Source organism: Pieris napi, chromosome 3 (genome assembly GCF_905475465.1).
Source record: "Pieris napi chromosome 3, ilPieNapi1.2, whole genome shotgun sequence".
Lineage (NCBI taxonomy): Eukaryota > Metazoa > Arthropoda > Insecta > Lepidoptera > Pieridae > Pieris > Pieris napi.
Genome location: NC_062236.1, coordinates 7,925,250 through 7,937,313, shown reverse-complemented (window position 1 = coordinate 7,937,313; position 12,064 = coordinate 7,925,250). Strand labels below are relative to the sequence as shown.

The window sequence follows — 12,064 nt, the reverse complement described above, 5'->3', positions numbered from 1 at the left end:
TTGCAAAACACTTTGTCATCTGCGGTCGTATTTGTACCAGAGGTTTGGTTGCGTTTTATCTCAAACCGCATTCAATTTGAGACGCGGAAGCCGGCTCAATTGAGATATTTGGCAAGTTTTAAAGTATTTTTCAAGAGGTAGCATGAAGGTGATGCTAGCAACAATTATTATATTTAAGTACAAGCTGGTACCCGCGACTTCGACCGTGCAGGATTATAATAACAATTGTCCAAATGATGTAGCGTGAAATACATATTTTATCTACCTTATATACCAGAAGCTATAAAATTATCTATTTTACACGCTTTATATTCATTCAGTAGTTTTTACGTAAAAGAGTAACAAAAATCCATCCATACTACTATTAGTAGGATTACCTTAGACCAGTGTTTCCCAAACCGGCCCACATCCCGCAGTAGGCAATTAGAGATGGCTATTCAATTTTATTGAAATTATTTAGAATTTGAATTTCAGTTTTTCATTATATTATGTTTTAAAAATTTACTTACTGTGTTTCGTTAAAAATTTCTTCCTAAAATATATCATTTAAGTTTCTTAAGGGAACAATTCTTAGAGGTTAGGAAACACTGACTTAGACTCACTTTGGCCTCAATGTAAAAAATTAATAACAATATTGTTACTCAGTTTTCCTGCCACTGATTGCTGTTGTTAATGCCTACTTTAAAACCAAATTAAAAACAGTTTCCTCACAAAAGACAATTCAAAACAAATTAACAACAAATAGCCTTCTCCGCTAATAAAGATAGCGTAAAGTTTTCCATTTCCCGCCCTGTTATTTATCGCGCATATCTGTCATCCGTCCGCCATTGTTCTATATTTGAATCGACCAATCCGAGCGCGTCATTCTAAAGAGTCACCAGAGACATAAACAAACATAATTCAATTAACTGGTTATGGTCGCAAGGCTTAAGCCTGCCCCCGGCACGAATTAAAAAAAAATCAATCAACTTGGCGCTCATGTTTAGTTTTCTTATCAAGTCTTATCATGTGTGACAAATTGTTGGCTAATAGATTGCTTTATCAGCTTTGAATAATGTGTGAGAATTATAATTAGACCGTATTAATCGTGTTTATATACAACATTGTATTAGTTAAGATTGGTAATAATTTGTTATTGAATTTTAATTTATTCAGCACTGTACTGAAATATTTACAAGATTTATTATTATTTTCTAAAACAGTACCCAAGAACTGATTGATTTTCCTTTATTAGAGACTGTATACAGGGTGGCCAAAAAGTCGTGGATCAAACGCAAATAGGGGATAGATGAGGTCATCAGCGGCAAAAAATTGTTCTACGGGAGGTCTCTAAGGTCAACCCCTGCAGAGTTATGATTTATTTTGGTACTTATATGAAAATTGACTTTTTTTTACTAATTCTTATTAAAATTCGAAAATATCTACATCTTGTATCTTTCTCATAATATCCACTAGATTGGTACTGAAGAGTTCTTGCGTTAGACATACTATTTATAGTTGTTTATTGAGTGTATTCAAGATAATATTAAGTGATACGATATAACATTTTTTCAAATCATAAATTTTTCTTTACTTTGGACCCCACTGTGAAAAAAAATTGCTCCACCGAAAAGTGACCCTATACTACAAGTTTTGGCGCATTTAATAGGGATTCTGAAAAGGTATTACACGTGTCCATGAGTCGCTCTAACATCTTTCTATAAAGAATTACAAACAACGATTGTGAAATAATAAGTGTATTAAAACAATTATTTCTCAATGGTTGTTTGTAGGAAACAAAATATTTTACAATAAAATATGCTCAAAATTCCTGACTCTGACCATAATACTTAATCTGCACCTTCTAATCAAATTCCTACGTAACTCCAGCCATCTGTCCATTTTTTTGAATCTAGTCTGATTCACACAGTACTGGTCACAGGTAGGTAAATAAACCCAATCGTTGTTGTTTTTTCGTCCTTGAAAGATATAAGAGCGAGTCATAGCCACTTGTAATACCTTTTCAGAATCCATATCAAATGCGCCAAAACTTGTAGTATAGGGTCACTTTTCGGTGGAGCAATTTTTTTTCACAGTGGGGTCCGAAATAAACAAAAAGTTATGATTTGAAAAATTGTTACATCGTATAACTTAATATTATCTTCAATACACTCAATAAACAACTATAAATAGTATGTCTAATGCAAGAACTCATCAGTACCAATCTAGTGGATATTATGAAAAAGATACAGGATGTAGATTTTTTCGAATTTCAATAAGAATTAGTAAAAAAAAGTCAATTTTCATATAAAAACCAAAATAAATCATAACTCTGCAAGGGTTGACCTTAGAGACCTCCCGTAGAACAATTTTTTGCCGCTGATGACCTCATCTATCCCCTATTTGCGTTTGATCCACGACTTTTTGGCCACCCTGTATAGTGTTATTTGACAATTTCTTATGTTAAGTATCTTGCTTAGTAAATTAGGTTAGGGTTAAATTACTTAGTAGCCAAGTTAGGCGTAATATTAAAATTGTGCCTTTGTGCAGAGACAATTTAAAAAAATAAAAAAAAAGTTATTGATAACAATACCTAATCGTATTATCACTATTAACTTGACTAGAAAACTTGAGCAGACACGAATGAACTATGAATATTATTTCATGATATTTCATTGTATTTATTCCTTTATTGATTTTTTCGCAGAGCTGGCTGTAAATAATAAAAAAAAATGTATTTTCTTCAACTTTGATTCTGTTCTCTTTGGAGTGGACTCTTGGGCCGTGGGGTTCAAGGGCACAGGTGCTAATTAAAGATTTAAGTTGACCCCTGGTCGATAGTACCGGTGACCCGAGAGCAGGGGCTTTCCTTGTTCACAAATAAATATGGCAATGCAGCTATGAAATGCTGCCAGCATTAAAAGTACACGTTAACCAAATTTTCTATAATTATATATCTATATTACCTACTATATTATATTTATAATGATGTAAAAAATATATTGGATGTTATTGCGTCGTAATTCATATATTACAATTATTATGACTGAGTGTACCACAAACAAAATTGAGAATAATTGAAAAAGCATTTGTTCAATTCAATAATGAATTTTTAACATCTTCAATTGTTAGTATTTGGAACAATGATCTTTATGCGTCAAAATATGTTTAAACAAATATGTTTCTTAATCTGTGCCCTTTGAGGTGGCTTTCGCTTGAATGAGTATGAATGAACGATATGAATGCAACAAGTCGTGATGCGAATTGAATGAGATGCGCAATTTTTGGAAAATGAAGATTCTTTTGATTAGCTGTGGTTTTGTATGTATTACGCTGTAATTATCTGTACAGATGGCGTTTTCGACACCATTGTTATTTAAGTATTAAATGTGAATAATTATTACTTTAATTATTGTTTCAATCAACCGCATTGAAATATAAATTACTTGCAAATTAAAGAAATTAAAATAATTTAGGTATATGTTTTAATAAGCTATAAAAGTGAGATAATTTAAATTTTTAACACAATTTTCAAGATAACGCAAAACAGTATAAATAGGAAGAGCTGTTGTCTTCAGCGTGTAACTCTCATCCCTGAAGTCGTAGGTTTGAATCCGGGCTGGACCAATGGATTGTCTATATGCGCATTTAAACTAGCTAGTTCGGTGAAGAAAAACGTCAAGGCTTAATTAGCATAGAAAGAAACAAATGAACACACCTAAGTTTTTTTTTAAATTTTGTATTCAAAGATATATATTTTATATTAACAGAAAAATAATGTATAGTATTATGTATATTTTTATTTGTATGTATAATGTATAGAATTTATTAAATATACCTACCTAGTTAGCAATTATGTTTATATTTCGAATTAATTTTAACAGAATATTTATGCGTATACAATATATATCTAAAAACGTAAATCATATTAATAATTTACATTACCGACATCTTTACTCTTACATTACGTTATAAAAAAACAATAAAAATCGATGAAACAAAAAAAATCATACCTAATTCGACCACCTGATGAAAACTCAGAACCATCACTAAAACACATAATTATTGTAAACGTCGGCGTTGAACAAAGGAATCTATTAACTTATCTAAATCAATATCTTGGGAATTATCTTCGGATCTGGAAAGGTGAATCTTCGGACACATCGCTACACTACTGTGCAGTTTGGACAGGTGTATAATTTCGATTTTTTAACTACATATTACAATATTCTTGAATAATTGTTAGTATTCAAATATATATGCATTTTTTAATGATTTTAAATTTTGTCCCCTTTTTACTTTTTCTTACAATTTGATAAAATCCAGATATTTTTGTATAAAATATAACATATATATGTATTTATAAAACACTCATTTTATATGTCGGTTAATTTTCTATAAATTTGACCCTTCGGTCGGTTTATTTACAAAAAGCCCTGTAATTCGGCACTCGGGGTGTCCTAATGTCAGGGTATTAAATAATGACTTGCTGCATACAAAATAACCCCCACGATCCAAGATAGTGCACCTTACCTACATATAAATCCATAGATCATGTTATTTGGTATAATTTATTAATATTCACGAATATTCAACTTACTACTTAGGTTTTATTCCGTTACAGAATACAGAAGAGATATTTGAAATCGTAGTCTATTTAAGGTGTACATGGTAACATTAAAAATTAATTAAACTTAATTGAAGCAGCTGGCTAATATTTTTTTAATTTCTTTAGGTAAGTCCTAGCTAGAAAAAGAAACGTTATTAATATTAACAAAAGTCATGCACAAAAAATACCCCCAAAAGTTGCACCACATTTCGTCGAATGACTTGTATTTCGATGGACAAGATAGGACACGATGAAGGTATCCGAATAATATAATTAAATTAACCGCACCTGCCCTGCTCTAATTTTATATGAGTGAGGAAGACAAATAATGCACCTTGCAGTATAATTTTTGGGACATTACAAAATTGTATTTTTGATAAATTGATAGTCATTATACAAAACACAACTCCTAGGTACTAACGGTATGCTTTTATTGGATGTTGCACTTGCATTTGCGCCTTATAAATCGGCCAAATTGCATTAAACCGAACAATATTCTGTCTCTTATCATCACAGCATGAACACAGTTTGCCAGAAAGAGATAAAAAGCATTACATTGATTTGATTTTTATGAATAATTTCTAATGCTGTCTATACCTTTTAACGCAGTATTCATCAAGTAAACGCTATTTATACATATAATAATATAAAAACAGCCGTTATGTCAAAGTTAAATCTTTTCAACTACGGACATAATTTAAATAAACACGAAACATACAGAGCACAAATAAATACACGCAAAAGGATGTAAAATTTATTTTTTAACTCTCCATAATTGACAATTGACCTGACAGGAGTAACTGTCAAAATAATTTCATGACCATGACAGGTACCGTAAACTACAGATTGCCTACAGATTTCAAAATGTCTTGTGAATAAAAGAAAGTATATAATCAATCGTAATTATTTCACATGGAAATTTAATTCAACCCCCATTTTGCCATAACAATATGAAACACCCCATCGATTTCCAATTTAATCGAACTACGAAATCAATTAGTCAGCATTCTATGGTTTACTATAAATGCGGTATAATGGCGGGAGCTTTTTGCCGCCTTTTTTTCTTTTTTTCAAATAGAAACGTGCCGTTTCTGACACCTTTCGGACCCCACACGGGCAATTTGTGGGGTAATAATTTCGAACAGTGGGATTGAATTATTGAAACTTTTTATAGTGGGTTTAATTATTTTAATTTAATGCTATGTAATCGTAGAGATAATCTAGAAAGAAAAACGAAATACATACAGACTATATAGAAATCTATGAAGTTGTCTTTGGTTTAGGACTAATTTCAATAAAGCGTCCTAAACATATAAACGTGAATATTGGTAAGTTATTATTTACATATAACGAAACGTTTACAACTGTCATTGTCAGCTAGTTAGCATCTAGACTTCTAATAGAATGGACTTATTCGTTAATATAATTGCCAAAAAGAGGATTTATGTATCTATTTTATGTTTATTATATAATATAAGTACCGCGATTATTAGGTATGTCTATTTGCAACAGTTATTTGAGTTAACGTGTCCGAAATTTACTGGTAATAGTAAATATAATAAAATTTACAGAATATTGCCTAAAAATAGGAAAAAATTATTTGTAATCTATAAAAAATATATTGAAACTATCATAGCAGATAATCTGTGGGTTTACAATTGTTTGCAACTTAAATAAAAATTTAGTCTATGCTGTGGTAAGAATAATTATGATTTGTGTAAAATTCTACGTATTTAATAGCTATCCATTATACTGGTATGTACATAGAATTACGTAAATTCATCTCAATTGTATATAAATAACACCTAACAATGGATATAGTTATCAAATGGACATTAAACATATTATTTTAATCCAGATCCTATCACAATAATCTCTTCATAAATGTAAACTATTACTACAGGTACATTGGTATACAGAAAAATGTAAATAAGTATATCTAAAGATATAAATTAAAATAGGTAATGTATGTTGAAGCTGAATTAATCTAATTCGTGGTAGGCTCTTAAACCTCACTGCTACTATAAGAAAGAATTAAATGTATGCAATTCTGTAACAAAATCGTTGTAATTTAAATATGGCGGGAAACGCGGCACAGATTACCTACTAATGGAGTAAAAAAAATCATTGTCTATGGAAACGATTTTACATCCGTGTTACATTTATATAATGGTTGGTATAATATAGATGTTCCGATCATTATTGCCCCCCGGTGGGGGTAAAAAACATTTCCGTTTAGGAAAACGAGAAATTACTTCCTCAATCAACGGGTGTCAATGACAAATGACTTTAATATTTTTATCTTATGATAGAATGCATTTTAATTTATACCTGGGTGAGAAATATCTTATGAAGGGTCGTTTTTACTTTTAATATAAATGTAATGTAATCGTATTAAATATAGAAAATCAAAAGCAGGTTAAAAGTTGCCCTAATTTTTACCCCAAAATCGAAGTATCTTTTAAACTTATAGGCCAGATAACGAGAAATTTAAACCTATACTGGTTTAACTGTTTTTTTATGAGCCTATTTTTTGGCTAAAGATACAAGTCTTTCAGACGGAATAATAGAGTATAAATTTGACTTAAGATAACATAAATTAAAATCATTAAATAATTCACTTTTTCGTCTTGCACCAATATAATAAAATAACGTATTCTTAATTTAAACATCATCGATTTTTTCATGGCAACATTTACACATCCCGCCTTCTGACTTTTTCAAATTTGGAATGCCCTTTAATATGATGTCTTCTTTTGTAAAATAACAATGGCGTTTTTGCAAGAAGCGTATAAATTACACTTATAGTGTTCAAAAGACTGAATGGTTGCATATGCATGCGATCTTTAGAACCTCATTGATTTGCTATTATTATGCCATTAATGTTTTATTTGAATTTAAAGTTGAGAAATAAATTTACTCATATAAGGGATATTATTGCATCAAAATTGTTCTTCGTTATAGTCTTAAAGAATATCATGGTCACATTGAAAGATAAAGAATGTAATAAAAGTGAATGTATGTACACGCCTCATGAATGTTTAATACACCAACATAGTAATTGCCAAAATCATCGATGACAATTTAAAAAAAACACGATCGAATAATGACAGAGCGCCTCGCGCCGCGCGCAGATGCGCCATTCAGAAATCTTTCAATTACGAAAGCCGCTCTGTAATCATAAAATAATCACCTATTCCGACACAAAGCACTCGATATTAGCCGTGTTAGCATATCTCTTTGTATTCGCCCAATAAGTGTACGCCTCAATGGGAAAGAAGACATCGTGTGCGTCCGGAACTATCATTAGCGTTCGATTTTCAAATCTGACATAAATACTTTTCAATGACATTTATTTTCTTTTTCTAAAAGGCAAGATGTGATTGATGGCCAGTATATTTATAGATAGTAACAATAGTGCAATTTTAAGAATGTAGTATCTAATAATTCTTTACGGTTTGAGTTTTAGGTTTTGAATTGTGGCCCAAATGTTTGTATCGGGACTTTTACAACACTTTTTTTAAAGCTATAGGTACAACTGCAAGTAGAAATCTTAAGTACATTTTAATGCAATTATGATATTATTGTGATAATTTGGCCTAATTCTAACTAAAACAGAGAATTCATCCTTTTAAAATTTTTGATAAGTCCTTCTATAGAGATAATACACCATAGATTATAAGAACAGATAAGTCGTACACGTGTATTGCAGATACTTTTAGATTATAAAATTCGTTATTAGGTATACCTAATACTTAAGAGTTCGTAGTTGACTAGTCACTTTTTAGCTTTACACAAGTATCTTTTTGGCTATGAAGAATGAAGCAAGTGTCTGCCCGAGACTAGACATCATAACAAAGCTATAATTCGTTTTAATTATAATTGCTGAGGTAAATCGTAAACCTTTAGTTCTAATGAAGTAAACTCGAAAGGTCAAAGTTTTATTCATAGAATAAATTGGAAATTAATGATCATCATACATATAAAACTACATGTTCTGATATATTCATTTAAATAGGAATTTTAATGAATATATATCAAAAAATTTTTGGAAATTCATTACTGCTGTTAAAATATCTTAAGCAGTACGTACGGCTCTCAATCCCGAGGTCGTGCTTTCGAATCAGGGTTGCACCAATTCCTTCTTTCTTTTGCGCAATTACAACTTGCTATTGTGATTTTCTTATTTAATTACAATAATTAACTGCTTTAACATATGATCAGAGGCATGCTAGGTATAATGTTTACAATTGCTAACAAATATTCTTTTTTTTTTTCTTTTTTTTTATGCTTCATCCATCTGCAATCAGCCTCTTGGCTTTTATCAGATTTTTAGTAACAAATATTCTGAAAAACACTTTTAATATTAAAAGAGTGACTATATGTGTGTTTGTTATTTCTTCTCATCCGTTCTATGTCCTTAGAGGACTGTTAATGTAAAATAAGAAATATTTTCCGACATGTATAAATTATATTCTGAATTTATTTATGCAAGAAACATCGTCTTAAAACCTTAAAAATTACATATGTCAGGCACAGAAGGTTCTACTTGTCTATAAAATCAATATTAAAGAAACGTATGCAACCTGCAGCGAAGACCCATAGAGTTCTAGAGCCACTGGATTAATACTATTCCATAATTTAAACTAAAAGAAATATCTTTTAAAATGATAAAATGCGTTGAATGTCACAAACTTTTTGTGTTCTTGAACTTACTAGTGATAGTTTTATAAATTATCTGTCAAATATGACTAGTGTTTAATCAAATACATATAGGATAGCACCAAACACTGTATTAGAAATTAAATACTATAAAATAGTATGAATAACGTGATATTAGAAGCTGGTATATGGAATTGTAACTTGTGAAAAGGCTTGACTGAATTAGGAGAAAAACTAGAACAAATATTAGTATCGTGATACATATCAAATTCCTAACCTGAAGGCAAAGTAATTATATCTTATACTTTTAAGTCAAACAACTAATGACTAATCATATATATGTAGATACTTATATCTATCATACCTAAATTGTGAATTTGTTAAATTAAGAAATCTGGCATATAAAACTTTCTAATTTCACGTAAAATTTCGCCTTTCAGTTAATACATATATGTATAAACTAAATACTAATAGTATTATAATTGAGAAGTAAAAGTAATCATAGGAATCATTAGTTAGGAGCCAATTGAAGTCTTAATACGTATTTGATGACGGTTGTATTGACAAGTATATACCTAGGTATAGACTGTAATTTATAGTCTATGTCCAGTATTCAAATGGTTTCTACCTGGCCATAAAATCTGCAAAAAAAAACCAATAGTTTGTTCCAATTTCAAATGGAAATTTTAAAGCAGGATTTAGGCATCTGTAGTTGATTCTATCCTGGTATAATTAATAATATCTAATTGTTGTATTGGTGAAAGTGGTTATATTATGTATAATATGTTGATATTCTTATATGTTGATGGTTATTTTATATTCTATGTACGAAATTACATACAATAGTTATAAATGTATACCTTATAATTTTTAATTAACCTTTTTTATTTTCACGTTTTACGAAATTAGATTACTAAATAATGTAATAAAATATTGAAATAAGTAAATAAAGTGCTTTTACTGATTGAAACGTTAATATAGATAACGTAATTTGGACCAAGGACGAACTATGAATAGGTAATTGAGCCATTAGGCATACCTTATGTTATGTACAAAATTATATTTGATTTATATTAGTTATTTAGCCATTATAATCAACATTTAATGGAAAAGATTTCCGAGGAATTAAATCATTTGTTACAACGCAAAGCTAAAAATGGCGGGACGAGTCGCTAGTCAATTAGTATTTTGCTTTTTTGGCAGCGATTGTAGAATTTCCGAGAGAATAAATTATAGGGTAAAGGTCCATAGACTCTAAACTGGCTTTATGTACCTAGGCTAGAATATATCTTTTATCTGACATAAATGGATAACTATATTGTGTATAATTATGAAAGTCCATAGAATATATAATGTAAATAATGTTTTTTGATTTTTGTATCTAAACCTCGTGAAAAGGGCTTTACAACTAAGAATTGGATAAGGACCGAAGTTTAATTTATATTAGTTAAATTTTTATTTAAATTGTAGAATTTTCAATAGTGTGTATAGTTTTAACAATTATGAAGGATAACTGTTACAATACACATATGGGCTTTATTATTTTATTAATTACAGTTAAAAATTAGCTTGATTAGAAAAATGGGGATGACAGAAATATGACTTCCATGTTTCAGTAATAACTTTATTTATGTTATAAAAAACTCCAACATCATGAAAGGTCTATTTAAATAAATATCTGTGGGGTAATATTTCTAAATAACTGATGTAATGGAATGTGTTTTTGTTTAGATAGATTTACTTAATGCCAGTTTGAAAAGCTAAAGGCAATGCTTTCAGTTCAGTGAGCTCTCAAACCCTTTTAGTTAGATAATATTCATAATACTTATTAAATTATAATATAAACATTCAGTTAATCATAATAACAGTTGAACTAGGTTTTAAAATAAACATTTGGAACTGGATTCCAATTGGAACTATTTTCTAAGTTGGAGTTTATTTTAATAATTTAGCACAAAATATAACTTTGTCAATGTTTTAATGCGAATAAAATATATTTCAATGACTTACCTCCATTGTCAGGACTGTTTGCTTCAAATGTTTTGCTGGTCATGTGGAATAGCGCATCTAGTGGCGTATGGGCAGCTGAACCCTGCTGCGGAGGCCGCCGGGGCTCCGAACAGCAATCAGACGCTGAGGAAGACCTTTCCGACGCTGAATCGCAGCATTCAGCTGGCAATTCTCTCGGTCGTAAAAGACCTAGCGCTGCCAAACGCCATCTCTCTCCGTCCAGCAAAGCCGCGCCAGCTAAACGCTGCAACCGCTGCAAGCGCTCGAACCCCGACGCATCCCACGGCCTGACAATACGCGGCGGAGTCCGCGGACTGTGCGACAAAATGTCCAGAATCGAAAAACTTTTCACACCATCGCCGCGCCTCTCCTCAACCGGCTCGGAGGCCATCTTCAACCGTTTCAAAGGCCGGAAATAGTCCTGGGGTGACGGCGATCGCGACGGAGCCGGCGACGGTCGCCCAACACTGATATCGTCCTCAGAACAGCTGTGCCCTGACATTGACTCCTCCTCCATAGTTCAATTCACATCCATCACACAACTCACAGAAATCGGATGCAACATAGGATACGGCTGACAGATCGACGCGCCTCGATCAACTGACGTAGTGTGTGACAACCTTGCCGCGGGCGGGATGCGTGGGCGTGGCCTGTTTTACGCCGACCAATCAGCGCTCGCGGCGTTAGTGCGGGCGTCCTCTGATTGGTCGATGCACGCTCGCCGACTGCACGGGGCCGTCACACATGGCGCTCCAATAAAAGTTTTTAATCGCGTTCGGATTGGGGGGAAAGATTCGTGGTGAT

The 12,064-nt window shown here is 31.6% G+C and overlaps 1 protein-coding gene across 1 annotated transcript in view; it reads right to left on the bottom strand.

The window, feature by feature from the left end:
• Window positions 1–11,846, bottom strand: part of LOC125063779 (homeobox protein BarH-like 1b) — a 55,912-nt gene extending 44,066 nt beyond the window's left edge. The window contains exon 1 of the mRNA XM_047670398.1: window positions 11,261–11,846. Coding sequence (XP_047526354.1) covers window positions 11,261–11,777 — 517 coding nt within the window. The 5' untranslated portion in view covers window positions 11,778–11,846. The remainder of the gene's footprint in view (window positions 1–11,260) is intronic.
• Between the last annotated feature and the right edge of the window lie 218 nt (window positions 11,847–12,064).